The sequence below is a fragment of the Triturus cristatus genome, chromosome 7 (assembly GCF_964204655.1).
Source record: "Triturus cristatus chromosome 7, aTriCri1.1, whole genome shotgun sequence".
Lineage (NCBI taxonomy): Eukaryota > Metazoa > Chordata > Amphibia > Caudata > Salamandridae > Triturus > Triturus cristatus.
In genome coordinates this window covers 1,837,242,771-1,837,259,057 of record NC_140590.1, presented here as the reverse complement: position 1 = coordinate 1,837,259,057, position 16,287 = coordinate 1,837,242,771, and the positions used below count along the sequence as shown (strand labels likewise).

General features: G+C 45.3%; 1 protein-coding gene across 1 annotated transcript; it reads left to right on the top strand.

The window, feature by feature from the left end:
* The first annotated feature begins 6,288 nt into the window (after window positions 1–6,288).
* LOC146813363 (taste receptor type 2 member 2-like) lies at window positions 6,289–6,984 on the top strand. The gene has a single exon (XM_085615391.1). It carries the CDS (start codon window positions 6,289–6,291, stop codon window positions 6,982–6,984), a length of 696 nt encoding a protein of 231 aa, XP_085471517.1.
* Window positions 6,985–16,287: the final 9,303 nt, after the last annotated feature.

Here is a 16,287-nt window from a genome sequence, read left to right as displayed (position 1 = left end):
GGGTTTTAGGAGCTAGCAGCCTCCAACTATGAATGTTTAACCACAAAAGAGCTGCTCCTAAAGTGATAACCACTATAAGGTTTGAGTTATATTGTGAGTGGGGACATCTCACAAAAAGTAACGGACTGGTCTCACACACCACCTGGTGTCATGCCTCATCATTGACCAGTCTTCACCCTCTAAAACCTTGGTTTGATAGAGGGCGGGCATACACCTGACGACAGGGATGCACTTCTAAACTAAGTGGGGGCCCGTGTATGAGTGAGTGAGATTAAAAATCATTATAGTTATCCTCATTGTGTTTTTTAATGTGAGAGGTAACTATATGATGTCTAAAAGCAGGTGATGGTATGTGGGGGAATTAGTGTCCCCTAACCGTTGTGTTTAGAGGTCGACATGTTTCTGCCGTCTTGGCCCAGGAGGGTCCAGGGCATTCATCAGGACCTAAATATGTAAAATGGGGGCTCCGTTCTTACCAAAAGTGGCAAGAGTGTACCACTGTGTGGGCGTGATCACTGTCACAATTGGATGGCTCCTAGATCCAAGCCTGTAAAAGAAAATGTAGGGAGAGAAAAAATATATAACAACAGACCGTAGTAGTGGCAAATAACTGAACTCAATACATGCACTGATCCAGTTTCTGTGTGAGTGACTACTCATGTGACATGTGCCACTCAATTTGTGTACATGATGGGGATGCAAAGGTGAGAGCATGTGTCTCACTGTTCTTATAGGTTGAAAACCCAGATGTAATTGAGTGGGTTTCATTGTCATCAACCCTGTCAGATGCTAAATGGCATCCTAGACGAATAACATTTAGAAAGTGAACAAGCATTTGCAATGCAATAGGTTTCGCATTTGCGAGAGTTTAAGCTATTGGCATTGTAAATGACAATGCCTTTTATTTATGTTTTAAAAAACAACACAGAAATAAAAGGCATTGTCAAATACAATCCCAATATTGCAATCTCTTGAAAATGCGACATCTATTTCATTTCAAAGAAGCGGCTGCCATTGTCCAGGGCTATTTAGAAAGTGAAAGCGTGCATGGTGCACTGAATGTTGCAGGAAAGCATGTTGTGCCTGCAGTATGAAAAACTATTTAAAGAAAATAGTGCTTATAGACTAAAAAAGGACGTACCGTTTAACAACTGGAGTAAAAGGACCAGTCCTCATGGGCAGTTACAAATGAAGACAAGGCGGCACTAAGGAGGGACTAAAAAGCCTATTAACGAATCAGAAGCCATCATTTACAAAGGACAATGACACAAGTCAGTGACAAATATGGGCGGAGAGTGGGTGACGTTTCTATTGCATACTCCAATACAGCATGGCTCGCAGTGCATGCGCTGCCTGGCTCAACCTAAACACAAATGTAATTTGTGATAGAGAATGCTCCAGAACACTTGAGTTAAAGAATCTTTTGCACATTTCGAATGTTGTCTGTGTGTTGAAAGAGAGGACCCCATTGTAGGTCAGTCTGGGCCTGGTGGTGGCACACCAAGTGTTTCCTCCCTGGAGAGCGATTGTGTTGATGAAACATCTGCTGGTCTTTTCCCAGGGCATTAATGACTTTTCACGCCCGTGGGGGCATGTTACACTTGTCGGATCATGGGGGTGAACTACCAGAATCTCCAGTTAAAATATCATCATACAAAAATATTGGATGCAGAGTATGGACTACCTCAATATTGTGAAAGTATATCTAGTTAGTAAGTATGTGATCTTTTTTCCTTTCCTTCCTTGCTACAGAAATATCACTGCTTGCAGTGATGTTCGGGTGAGTCCAGTGCAGGGCCGTTTCTAGGTGTTTTGCCACCCTAGGCGAGAATTGAAAAATGCAGCCCCCTCCTTTTTACTACCATCACTCTCTCCCCCTGTCATCCAGGCTAGAAGAATTAATGCATTAGATCACAAAATGTGCCTCATTATGCCGCATAATTTGTCTTTTTTTGACGCATAATTTAGCCAACTCTCCGCATAATTTGGTTCCCCCTGCAGCTTAATTTCAAGTGACCCTGACTATAAATAACACCAACAATCCGAGAGCACATGGCAAAACAGCTGAGTAGGTTAACTGCTTGCTGCAGAGATCTGCAGTGTTAGCTGGTCACAAATTGAAATATTTGCACAGTCTACTCAACCTTTTATCTTTCCAAGTTATAAAGGAGTGCCTTTGTGTTGAGTAATATTGACCTATTATCTAAGCCCTAAGGCACAATTTAATTAGCGATGTATGTTTTGTAAGTGGGCGTATAGATCGCAAACGTAGCTGTAGAACATCCCAGCGGGGTACAATAGTTGCCTGGGTACATTTGAGTGGTAAATCATATAGAGCTGCAAAACTGACTCTAGAACCAGGTGGATGGGAGAGTCTCGCTATATGATTTTTTTCACGCAGGTCAAGCATCACACGCTTAACATCTAGCTGCCGCTGATATGTCTTGTTGCATAAATCATGACAAACAACCCCAAAAGCTAAAGCGCAAGAGGCAGAGCACAATGTGAACTTGTTTTAAATGCAGGTTAGAAAATAAATTATGGTTATTTGTATTTTTTTCACTATTTCCAGATCATAATAAGACCGGAACCTGTATTTTGAAGTGAAAAACAAAAAACGAATTTCAGATTGACGTGATAGAAAAATTAAGCCTCTTGGCACCCTATATTTTTTTACGTGTGGCGTGCCATTAGCGACCTATTTGCACTGCTTAAAAACAAATGAAATCCGTGAATTATGAACCAATTACCTGACACAGTTATTTTATTTCCTAGGCACCAGAGCAGCCGACACACACAGTCTGTCCCCCCCCACGCCGAGAGAGAGGGTGTTGCAACGTGCGAGACTTGTCACCGTCACTGGCTGCTGCATAAAGCACCACTCGGGGACTGGCCAAAAACGATGCCCAGGGCCGTCATTGGTAGCGCTTTCCCGCGCTACAAGATTGATGGCCCTGGGGACCCACACACTGGTACTGCCCGCCTGCTCCACACACCACTATGCTAGGATGCGCTGTGCTGCGCAGCATGTACAAGCAGGTGCGCTTGCACTCACATACAGGTGCTGCTATTGTCTTCAAATTAAAAAAAAAATCCCCCTTTTGCCGCCCTAGCCCTTTTGCCACCCTAGGCGGCCGCCTAGTCTTGCCTAATGGTAGAAACGGTCCTGGTCCAGTGTGTGCTCTCAGTTCTGTGGATGACAACTCCCATCTCCTGCCTTCTCACAAAGCCTCTTGAGCCCCCTCCAGCCAAATGTAGAAAATCCTGAGTGTGATTTGTTAGTCTCAAACAGAACCATGATGTTTGGTGCCCCAAGGGGCAGTACTTCTGGATGCTAGCCTCTCTCTAGCACTACTACCTCCCCAGCACATAACATGCAATAGTGAAACCAGTGAGGCTTTCATCTGGTCTCCTTTGAAATGTGTCCACTGCCCGCACACTGCTGTCAGTCTGCAAAACGAGATGGATAGTGGTCCATCCTTGTCTTCGGTATCTCACAACATCACCCAACCCTTGGGAGAACAACAAAGAGTCACATCAGGGCAGTTGTGGGAATTCACCAATAAATCGTAGCAGCTCTGTGTCTGCTGGCAGCTGGTGTGATTTTCATTATGCTTTTAAATTTCAACTGCAGAGAGTGCACTGGTCCTGAGGAATGATGAGGAACTATTTAGCAGCTGAAACATGTTGACAACATTCAATTATTCTCAATCTCCTTTTGCAACAAATGGGTGCGCTCTCTATCCCCCATTAAGTTGACCCACATCACAAACATTATATTAGCATCGTCTGTGGCTAACCAGAAAAGAGTCAGATTTGATAGACAGCCCTCCATTGCTCATCAAACTTCGTATAAAAATACCCTGCAGTGACAGTAACAAAAACTACAGACAATTATAAGAAAGCTCTAGACAAACCACTAACCTATGGTTAGGTGTCTCCTTGACAATTTACAAAGGGAGAGGGAATAATCCGCAAACTGCCCCTGCGGGTTGCCTGGAATGCATTCACACACTAACCCATTTCAGAGGCTTTTTTGGTACTAAGGGTCTTATTTGGTGTTTTGCAAATGGGTCACTCCATCTCAAACTTAACGGATATCTGGTCTGCCTTATTACAAGTGCTATATATCCCATGACACTTACAATAAAGTTGGGGCTATATTCATCTCATGAGTGACAGAATAAACTTCCGCCAAACTCTAAATCTGTCTCTAAATCCAGACCAAAACTTAAGACAAAATCCCAACTTGAGACAAAATCCTAACTTTACTACTACTAAATGTCTTCTGTGAATACCAAAAGTAGTAAGTTTTGGATTTTGTCTCAGATTAGTTCGTTGAATCGGCCCCAAAGACTTTGGCATTTTGGACTCAGTAATAAACAAAGCAATCACCACTAATCAATATTCCTGACTCCTTGGGTCTCTTTTTTCTCTGGCTGACTTGTTAGTTGTGTATAAAGTACCCCTACACCATCTAGTGTACCCCCCCAGCACCCCTGGTAGCCAGACACTGATTTTCTCTTTCATTTGGGAAGCCAGGAGACAATTGTTGATTTTCGGGAGTGAATTTTGTTAACTTCTGACAATTTTGTGTCTTCAAAGCAACTTGGCTCAAAAATGCTTCTGTCCCTCTGTGCATACAGGACGACTGAGAAACTAGACTCAGAGTTCTGACGTATCGTAGGAGTTTGATACTTAGTAGCGTTTTGTACCATTGACCGGAAGCTGCAGAAAACCAGCCCATCATGAGATATATCGGTCTGGAAAGTTCACAAAGTTAACTAAGGAGAACTGAGCCCCTTCGCATGTTCCTTTATTTAACTTATTACTTATAATTTGATACTATTTGGGAACTAAAAGGCATGAATTAGATAAAATTGGTTAACAAATGAAAGTTCAAACTTCAAAGTTGTTCCAAATAGGGAACCCAAATTTTGACTTGCCAGGGCCCTAAAAATACTTTAAGATGACACTGGCAGAACCTGGTCTGTGTTGCTTTCAACCCAACATTTGGGCAGTGACAGGCACATGTGTCGCAGTCCTCCAACAGGGAACCACGACACGCATGAACATTCAAGGCAGAGGTGGCGCCCAACTGAGAACTACCAGTACATCCTGGACCCCTAGCAGAGGTCAGCATCTCCAGCACCCCCAAAAAGAATGTGTTGCTCTCTACTGAAGAAGGACAGCTGTCCTGAAACATGTGTCTAGAGATACACATCACTGGCTGCACCAACAAGGGTGAACAACTAAAGCCTGTCACGGAAGTAAGTGTTATCATGCACTGCATTTACTATGATGCATCGGGGCAAACTGAGTGCTGGGATGTGAGGCAGTGTGCACCCACCGTCCTCTAGACTTCTGTAAATATGGGTTTGCGTCAAAATATATGGGTGTGTGCATGGGAAAACCAGTGCTCCTCCCATGTAACTCCTCCCTGGCTCAATGGAACGTAATGCTTTGCATAGTTTTGTAAATCCCAAAATGCATTTTCAATCATGGTAGCACTGAAAAGTGGCACCCCTAGGCCACAAAAAAACTAGTGAATCTGGGCCCCAGAAAAAACTTTAATTGTAAAATGAACACCAACTGCTTTTTTTGACTTGCATTGAAGTAAAATGCATATTTGTTTATAGTGGTTTAATTTCCGTACCAGGTGTACATACAAATTATTTTCAAACCAGCTAATCCTCACCCCATGTACAGCTCTAACCTGATCCACATTTAGCTGCAGAATTTGAATTGCATCGATGGAAATAGGGGCATATTTTACTTTTGGGCTGATGCCTAGAGTGATGGCAGGAGTTGGGAGAATGCCTGACCTGGCAGCAAACAGAAATGATAGCACCATTTGCATGAGTCACGTGGCCAAAGGCGACATTACAAATTGTATTTAAAACAGGGAGCAGACTTTTGAGATTAAATTAAATCGAGCAAGAGTATCTCAGGATGACTTTGAACAAGAGGAATCTCAGTGTTCTACCAAGAAACCATCAGAAGACAGAGTAGCCACAGGGCAGATTGCTCGCTTCTGGAGATTTATCTGCATTGTCCCTTCATGGTGCCTTCTTCATCTTCGGAGAGGTGGGCAACCTGTTCATCCTCACTGTGATTTTCACTGACTGGCTCAAAAGACTTGATCTCTACTCTTTAGAGCTCATCTTGGTCAGCCTGGCCACTGCCAACATTGCCCACTTGTGCATTTATTTTGCATGCAGAATATGCGGTAGGTTCTGGGTAGAAACGTACGAGCAGGATCACGTCCTCAAATTTCTTCTCCTTGTCATGTTCTGCCTGCGCTGTTGCAGCGTCTTCTGTGCCACTGTGCTGTCCATCTACTGCTGCGTGAAGATCCTGAATATCAACAGTCCATCCTTCATGAGGCTGAAGATTAAGCTTCCGGGGACCGTACCTTGGCTACTCTTGGGATGCATCCTCATTTCTATGAGCGGCGGACTAGTCATCCTCACCACCGATTTACTACTCACGACCAAAGGGGATGCAGTTGTGAACGCCTCCATCATTGCATCTCCTAATGCCTCCGAAGAAGGTCCCAGTCTTTCCTGGGTGCAGAAGAGAGGACTGTCCAGCATCCTCCTAATGAACACCATTGTGGCCTCGTTGTGCTTGGCAATGATCACCTTCTCCACTGTGACAATTCTCAGGTTCATCTGCACTCACCTGACGCTTATGAGGCACAGTGAAGACGGCTTCCGAAGATCCTGCCTGGATCCTTACTACTGTGCTATGAGAACAATGACGTCTTTTTTCACCCTCTACGTCTTGATGTTCATCTCTCAGTGGCTCGTACATTTTAATGTGGTCGTACCAGGGACTCCTGCATACGTAACCCATACTTTCATAATTTCTAGCTCCCCAGCCCTTACCTCTTTAGTCATAATTCTGGGTAACTGTAAACTGAGGAAAACCCTCATTGGGCTCATCTATTGTCTAGTGTGCTGCTGTAGAGGCGGAGCGTGACACGGCAGCTGTGCATGCGGCTGTAGTGCAGTACTTGATACGGCTCCTGTACAAGTTACTGTAGCAACTGTGCATACATACGATACTTCGCAAAACTAATCTTTGCACTGAGCGTATCTGATACATCTACTGTGCCTGAAAACTGTTCATGAAAATACTATTGTATGTGTTTATTGCAATTGGCATGGGTACTGTACATGTAAAATGTGCTTGATGTGGCTACTGTGCACAGCTACTTTACGTAACATTGCACTCACCAAGGCTACCGTACTTGCCTACTGGGCTTCACGGCCTACAGTGCATGCCTACTGTACTCACATGACTACAGTGCATGCCTGCTGAGCTTCACATGACCACAGTGCATACCAGCTGATTTTCACATGACTACAGTGCATGCCTACTGAGCGTCACAAATGACTACAGTGCATGCCTACTGAGTGTCACATGACTACAGTGCATGCCTACTGGGCTTCCCACAACTACAGTGCATACCTACTAAGCGTCACATGACTACAGTGCATGCCTACTGAGCGTCACACAACTACAGTGCATGCCTACTGGGCTTCACACGACTACAGTGCATGCCTACAGGGCTTCACAAGACTACAGTGCATGCCTACTGAGCGTCACATGACTACAGTGCATGTCTACTGAATGCCACACAACTACAGTGCATGCCCACTGAGCATTACATTTCTACAGTGCATGCCTACTGAGCATCACACGACTACAGTGCATACATACTGAGCGCCACACAACTACAGTGCATGCCTACTGAGCGTCACATTTCTATAGTGCATGCCTACTGAGCATCACAAGACAACAGTGCATTTCTCTCGAACGTCACACGACTACAGTGCATGCCTACTGAGCATCACATTTCTACAGTGTATGCCTACTGAGTGTCACATGACTACAGGGCATGCCTACTGAACGTCACACGACTACAGTGCATGCCTACTGAGCATCACATTTCTACTGTGCATGCCTACTGAGTGTCACATGAGTACAGGGCATGCCTACTGAACGTCACACGACTACAGTGCATGCCTACTGAGCATCACACGACTACAGTGCATGCCTACTGAGCATCACATTTCTACCGTGCATGCCTACTGAGTGTCACATGAGTACAGGGCATGCCTACTGAACGTCACACGACTACAGTGCATGCCTACTGAGCATCACACGACTACAGTGCATGCCTACTGAGCATCACATTTCTACAGTGCATGCCTACTGAGCGTCACACGACTACAGAGCATGCCTACTGAGCGTCACATGACTACGGTGCATGCCTACTGGGCTTCACGTGACTAATGTACATGCCTACTGGGCTTCACGTGACTAATGTACATGCCTACTGGGCTTGCTGTGGTGCCTTCACTCACCTACAGATCTTGACATGTTTACTGTTCATGCTTACTGGGCTTTGCAGTTTAGACCTTCACATGCCTATAGTGCATTTCTACTGTGCTTGATGTCTGTACACAGCGGATGTACTTGACGTGGCCTCTGTACATTTCTACAGTATCTAACATGATTCCTGCACACACCTTTTGTAAATGACGGCTTCTGTACATGCCTACTGCGCTTCACAGACTATAGTGCATGGATACTGACCTTCACGTGACCCCTGTGCAGTCCTGCTAAGCCTTTTATGGTGCCTTCACACACCTACCGAACTTGACATGTATGCAGTACAAGTCTACATGTCTCTGCTACTGGATATGACCCTGATAGTGGACATGACTACCGTCGTGGTCTGTGTTTTTTCTGTTTTTCAGCCGATTGTGGCATTGATTGGTTGGTTTTTCCATCATACATTCATGGTTTTGCTCACATTTATTGCCCGTACTCGTTGAATAGAGCACTGCTGTGGAGTAGGCGTGGCCTCGACAGCTCCTGTTATGAATTCTATGACGTGATTTTAGAAAGCAGAGTAGATGTAGGCGAATGTGCAGAGGGACTTCACGTCTCTTTTTCCCACCTCACATCACAAGGACTGTTTTTCTCGTAATAATGTGCAGAGATGGGATGTGAGTTGGATGCAGGGACGTTTTAGCAGAGAGAGAATCTTCAGGTTTGAGAGGGAGCATCAAAGGAGTCTGTCTGTCCGTCTGTCTGGGGGTCCCTCACCGGTGAGGGATGGTGATGTTGTTGCTTTCTCAGGCAAAGCACAGAAGACAGACAGAGAGCAGCCTCGCTCACTGCAGACTGAGAAACACCCAGCAATCATGAGTGAAAGGTATGTGTGTACAAAGGCCACCTATGAAACAAAACTATATGGAATTTTTTAATTAATGTACCCATTAACTAGAGGCTATGAAGGGAGGGACCCCAAAGACCATTGATTCCATCAAAGGTTGGATTTGGTGATCCCCATCTGATATGCTTTTCCTTGTATTTACATGTTCTTGCTTATCGTTATTATTTTTATTTCTACAATAACGCGTATTCACATATCTGCTCTAGGACTGGATTGTAATATGAAATAAAGCCTTTCTTAAATATATATTGTGGATCCCGCGTGTGTGTCCATCTTTAAGGAAAAGGGGGTTCAGAGCTCACTTATGATTCAATATAATCCTGGCCACCTCTGACAGGAATGATTGTTTTCAGACCTGCATTACCTCCGGTAGGGTGTGGGAAATACTTGGAGCAAAGCCTGCCTCTCTTTCCAGCTTGTGAGGTAAGTTGGTTCATACCTGTGCTTGCCAGGGGGTTGTGAAAGTCCATCTGGACCGTATTTACAAGGGGACTGTGCACAGCGGCTCTACCTGACACACCTATTTTTGACATGGTCTACAGTCATTGACATGGGTACTGTACATGCCTACAGTAGTCAACAGTCTATAGTACATGCTAACTGTGTTTGACATGGCTACTGTACACGGTACTTCATGCATCTATTCTTGAAACATACTACATTCATTGACATGGGTACTGTACATGGCTACATTACTTGACAGTCTATTCTATAGTACATGCTAGCTGTGCTTGGCATGGCAACTGTACACAACTGCTGTACTTCACACATCTGTTCTTGACACAGTATTCCATCAATGACATGAGTCCTGTACATGGATACTGAACGCGACAGTCTATAGTACACGCTAGCTGTGCTTGACATGGCTACAGCACGCTCCCTTTGTACTTCACACATTTATTCTTGACACATCTACAGTGATTGATGGGGGTACTGTACATGGCTAGAGTACTCAACAGTCTATCGTACACACAAAGGGGCTTATTTACAAGCCTGTGCGCCGCCAGTTCGTCACTTTTAATATGGGAAAAAGTGAGATACCGGTGTGGTGCAAGGAGCTTGTAAATAAGGCCCAAAAGGTGATTGACATAAATACTACGTACGGCATCTGTACTTCACACATCTATTCTTGACACGGTCTACATTCATTGACATGGGTAATGTACATGGCTACAGTACTCAACAGCCTATAGTACACACTAGCTGTGCTTGACATGGCTCCTGCACACGGCCTCTGTACTTCACATGTCTATTCTTGACACGGTCTACATTCATTGGCATGGGTACTATACATGGCTCCAGTACTCAACAGCCTATACTACATGCTAGCTCTGCTTGACATGGCTTCTTCACACGGCCTCTGTACTTAACATGTCTATTCTTGACATGGTCTACATTCATTGACATGGGTACTGTACATGGCTACAGTACTCAACAACCTATAGTACACACTAGCTGTGCTTAACATGGCTCCTGCACATGGCCTTTGTACTTCACATGTCTATTCTTGACACGGTCCACATTCATTGACATGGGTACTGTACATGGCTACAGTACTCAACAGCCTATACTACATGCTAGCTGCGCTTGACATGGCTCCTGCACACCGCCTCTATACTTCACATGTCTATTTTTGACATGGTCTACAGTCATTGACATGGGTATTGTACATGGCTCGAGTACTCAACAGCCTATAGTACACACTAAGGGGCTTATTTACAAACCTGTGCGCCGCCAGTGCATCACTTTTAATATGGGAAAAAGTGACGTACCTGTGGCACAAGGGGCTTGTAAATAAGGCCCAAAGAATGCTTGACATGGTTACTTCATACGGCCTCTGTACTTCACGCATCTTTTCTTGACACTGTCTATATTCATTGACATGGGTACTGTACATGGCTACAGTACTCCACAGCCTATAGTACATGCTAGCTGTGCTTAACATGGCTACTGCATATGACCTCTGTACTTCACACATCTATTCTTGACATGGTCTACAGTCATTGACATGGGTAATGTACATGGCTACAGTACTCAACAGCCTATAGTACATGCTAGCTGTGCTTGACATGGCTACTGCACGCTCCCTCTGTATTCCACACAGTTATTCTTCACACGGTCTACATTCATTGACATGGGTACTGTACATGACTACAGTACTCAACAGTCTATAGTACACATTAAGGGGCTTATTTACAAACCTGTGTGCTGCCAGTGCGTCACTTTTAATGTAGGAAAAAGTGACGTATCAGGGGCACAAGGGGATTGCATATAAGGCCCAAAGTGTGTTTGACATGGCTACTACATACGGCCTCTGTACTTCACACCTCTATTCTTGACATGCTCTACATTCATTGACATGGGTACTGTACATGGCTACAGTACTCAACAGCCTATACTACATTCTAGTTGTGCTTGACATGGCTTCTACACACAGCCTCTGTACTTCACACATCTATTCGTGACACGGTCTACAATCATTGACATGGGTACTGTAGATGGCTACAGTACTCAACAGACTTTCGTACACGCTAGCTGTGCTTGACATTGCTACTGCATACGGCCTCTGTACTTTACACGTCTATTCTTGACACAGTCTACAGTCATTGACATGAGTAATGTACATGGCTACAGCACTCAACAGCCTATAGTACGTGCTAGCTGTGCTTGACATGGCTCCTGTACATGGCCTTTGTAGTTCACATGTCTATTCTTGACACGGTCTACAGTCATTGACATGGGTACTGTACATGGCTACAGTTCTCAACAGTCAATAGGACACACTAAGTGGGTTTGACATAGCTACCATACACGGTTGCTGTACTTGCAAAACCTACCATAGAAACTTCCTTTTTTGCCAGCCATGTCTACCTTGGTGGATGTGCCTACTGTGTTTGAAGCAGGTGATGCCACACCTCCTGCAACTGATGCAATGACTGCAGCAGCAGGGGCTACAGCCTGGGCGCGAGGTCTGATTGATGTTTCATGGGGTCTGTTTCCTACTCCACATCAAGAGCTGAAGTGATCTTCACCTATCACTGCACATAGAAACCTATCAGTCACCCCTATGGCAGGCCTTATCAATCCTGAAGGCAGGGAGCTTGGTTTTGTGTGAGAGGGTGCCCAGGCATGAGCCGAGCCCCTCTGCAGCTTTCGGAATCTCTTCTCCAGGGTTGTCTGTGATGCAGCCTGACCACGTACTCTTAAGTGCATTATAACCCAACGGTAAATGCTAACTTTGGACTGGCTGCACAAAAATATGTTGTTTTTGGTGTCAAACACCTTGGAATCATACCCCCTCACACCAGTAGCTGGTGTGGGAGTATGATCCTACCCTTCTAGAGGGAGAGACGTGACAGCACCGGTATACCCGGTACCAACTTAAAAGAGCCCTGGCATCTCAAAATGGATGCTACAGCCACAGGCACAAGTCTGGCCTCCTGCTGCTGACCGAAACTCCAGCAGAGGAGGCCTGTACAATAGGTTTCCTGTCACAGGGAGGTGTCACCACCTCCCAGACAGGCTTTAGTGGGTGCACTCTGAGAGTGCTTTGAAGTCCTGTACTGGGGGCACATTTGGAGTCCCTGTGCATAGCCCAGCTCAAACCGATTCAGGGGCTACCAGCCCCTGCTCTGATGCCAAACTGGACAAAGGAAATGAGTGTAGCCACCCCTCTTTCTAACCCTCCCATAGGTGGGTCACTTGAGTTAGTCCAACCCCTTCCTTGGGTATAAAGTAGGAACCCGTGGCAACAGGACTTTAGATATCACTGGACGAAACTATGCAACTAAATCCTAGAACTTCGACCCTCTACTCAAGACTAGAGGACTGAAGAAATCTCCCTTGGGGTCAAGGAGGGACTCCCCTGCTTGGCAGGCACGAACTAAGCATTTGCCAGTCTGCATCTCAGAAGCTCCCGATGGACTCCGAAGTATCTGCAGCCCAGAAATAGGATTTCCAGACTTCTCTGAGGCTGACCCGAGTCCCCAGCAAAGCTGAGACCCGCAGCCCTCGTGAGTGCCATGGAACTGGAACCCCTGGACACCATGCACATTTGAAAGTGCTTCAGCTTCTCGATGTCCCCTGAGGCTGTGCATTTGGTTACTTGTAGCCCACACTCCAAGCAAAGAATCCACTGACGATTATAAGCCTAGTCACCCCGAGTGACCCATGGGCTGCCGTTTTGTGATTCCTCTTGAGGTCCCTTCGCGATCCCTGGTCTGTCAACTGGTGGGTCCCTGTGAAGGTAACTCTGACTTTCTTAGGGCTTCCCTGGTTGCTCCAGATGTGCCCTCACTCCTCCTTGCTGGTGGAGTCCATCGCACCTTGCTGGTCAGGACCGAAGCATCTTTCTCCTTTCTGCATGGGTTGCTGTTGCCAAGGCTTGTTGTGTCCAATCCGGGCACCAATACTGCAGCACTCGACATCCTTTGTGGGACAGCTCGAATCCAGCTCATGGTCATCCTCGACGCCTCCTGGTCCTCGTGGCTGAAGATTCAAGCTTAACCTTCTTCACCTGAAACACCCGACATCGGTGTGCATTCGTCTATTGTGCCCCTGGTCACTGGCAAGTGACCCAGACTCTGTCCCCTCTGCTTTCAGGTTCTTCACATCTTTGATCCAGGCTTGGATCTCTTCGGACACTTCGCATCTTCCCAGCAGCAGCACTTCTTCGCCAGTTTCCATTGAAAACGACGACCCGTCCTGACACCATTTGAAACCTATGCACCCGGCTTCCCTGGGTGAGGTAACTCGAGAACTCCGCTGCTCCCGTGGGTGTTGACCCTAGAACTGCCTATGTCCAAAAGGGTTTTGTCCTAGTCCCTCTCTAAGTGTCCCTAGTCTTTAAAAATCTAACCGCGACTTTCCCCATAGAAGCTAATGGGAGCTCGCGGCTGTGTTCTCACACTGCACACGGCACCCGTGGGTCCCCTGTGTCACTACCTTGGGTGGTTCCTTGGGGTCCCAGTGATTCTACAGGTTCTAGGCCTTGTGTCTAGTTAAGTCGTGGTTCTTATAACACTATTTTAGTATATGATTTGGCTTGCACCTAGGGCCTAACGTGTAATTCATGCTACTTTACTGTTTATTTGAAGGGTAACTTATGTGCTTTTGCCAAGATTTTGTCTTAAGCCCAAAACTTAAGAAAAACTGAAGTTTAATTTAAGACAAAATCCTAACTTAAGACAAAATCCTAACTTTACTCCTACTAAATGTCTTCTGTGAATACCAAAAGTAGTACGTTTTGGATTTTGTCTCAGATTAGTTCGTTGAATCGGCCCCAAAGACTTTGGCATTTTGGACTCAGTAATAAACAAAGCAATCACCACTAATCAATATTCCTGACTCCTTGGGTCTCTTTTTTCTCTGGCTGACTTGTTAGTTGTGTATAAAGTACCCCTACACCATCTAGTGTACCCCCCCAGCACCCCTGGTAGCCAGACACTGATTTTCTCTTTCATTTGGGAAGCCAGGAGACAATTGTTGATTTTCGGGAGTGAATTTTGTTAACTTCTGACAATTTTGTGTCTTCAAAGCAACTTGGCTCAAAAATGCTTCTGTTCCTCTGTGCATACAGGACGACTGAGAAACTAGACTCAGAGTTCTGACGTATCGTAGGAGTTTGATACTTAGTAGCGTTTTGTACCATTGACCGGAAGCTGCAGAAAACCAGCCCATCATGAGATATATCGGTCTGGAAAGTTCACAAAGTTAACTAAGGAGAACTGAGCCCCTTCGCATGTTCCTTTATTTAACTTATTACTTATAATTTGATACTGTTTGGGAACTAAAAGGCATGAATTAGGTAAAATTGGTTAACAAATGAAAGTTCAAACTTCAAAGTTGTTCCAAATAGGGAACCCAAATTTTGTCTTGCCAGGGCCCTAAAAATACTTTAAGATGACACTGGCAGAACCTGGTCTGTATTGCCTTCAACCCAATATCTGGGCAGTGACAGGCACAAGTGTTGCAGTCCTCCAACAGGGAACCACAACACGCATGCACATTCAAGGCAGAGGTGGCGCCCAACTGAGAACCACCAGTGCACCCTGAACCCCTAGCAGAGGTCAGCATCTCCAGCACCCCCAAAAAGAATGTGTTGCTCTCTACTGAAGAAGGACAGCTGTCCTGAAACATGTGTCTAGAGATACACAGCACTGGCTGCACCAACAAGGGTGAAAAACTAAAGCCTGTCACGGAAGTAAGTGTTATCATGCACTGCATTTATTATGATGCATCGGGGTAAACTGAGTGCTGGGATGTGAGGCAGTGTGCGCCCACCCTCCTCTAGACTTCTGTAAATATAGGTTTGCGTCAAAATATATGGGTGTGTGCATGGGAAAACCAGTGCTCCACCCATGTAACTCCTCCCTGGCTCAATGGAACTTAATGCTTTGCATAGTTTTGTAAATCCCAAAATGCATTTTCAATCATGGTAGCACTGAAAAGTGGCACCCCTAGGCCACAAAAAAACTAGTGAATCTGGGCCCCAGAAAAAAAATCTTTAATTGTAAAATGAACACCAATTGCTCTCCCTTTTGACTGGCATTGAAGTAAAATACATATTTGTTTATAGTGGTTTAATTTCCGTACCAGGTGCACATACAAATTATTTTCAAACCACCTAAACCTCACCCCATGTACAGCTCTAACCTGATCCACATTTAGCTGCAGAATTTGAATTGCATCGATGGAAATAGGGGCATATTTTACTTTTGGGCTGATGCCTAGAGTGATGGCAGGAGTTGGGAGAATGCCTGACCTGACAGCAAACAGAAATGATAGCACCATTTGCATGAGTCACGTGGCCAAAGGCGACATTACAAATTGTATTTAAAACAGGGAGCAGACTTTTGAGATTAAATTAAATCGAGCAAGAGTATCTCAGGATGACTTTGAACAAGAGGAATCTCAGTGTTCTACCAAGAAACCATCAGAAGACAGAGTAGCCACAGGGCAGATTGCTCGCTTCTGGAGATATATCTGCATTGTCCCTTCATGGTGCCTTCTTCATCTTCGGAGCGGTGGGCAAC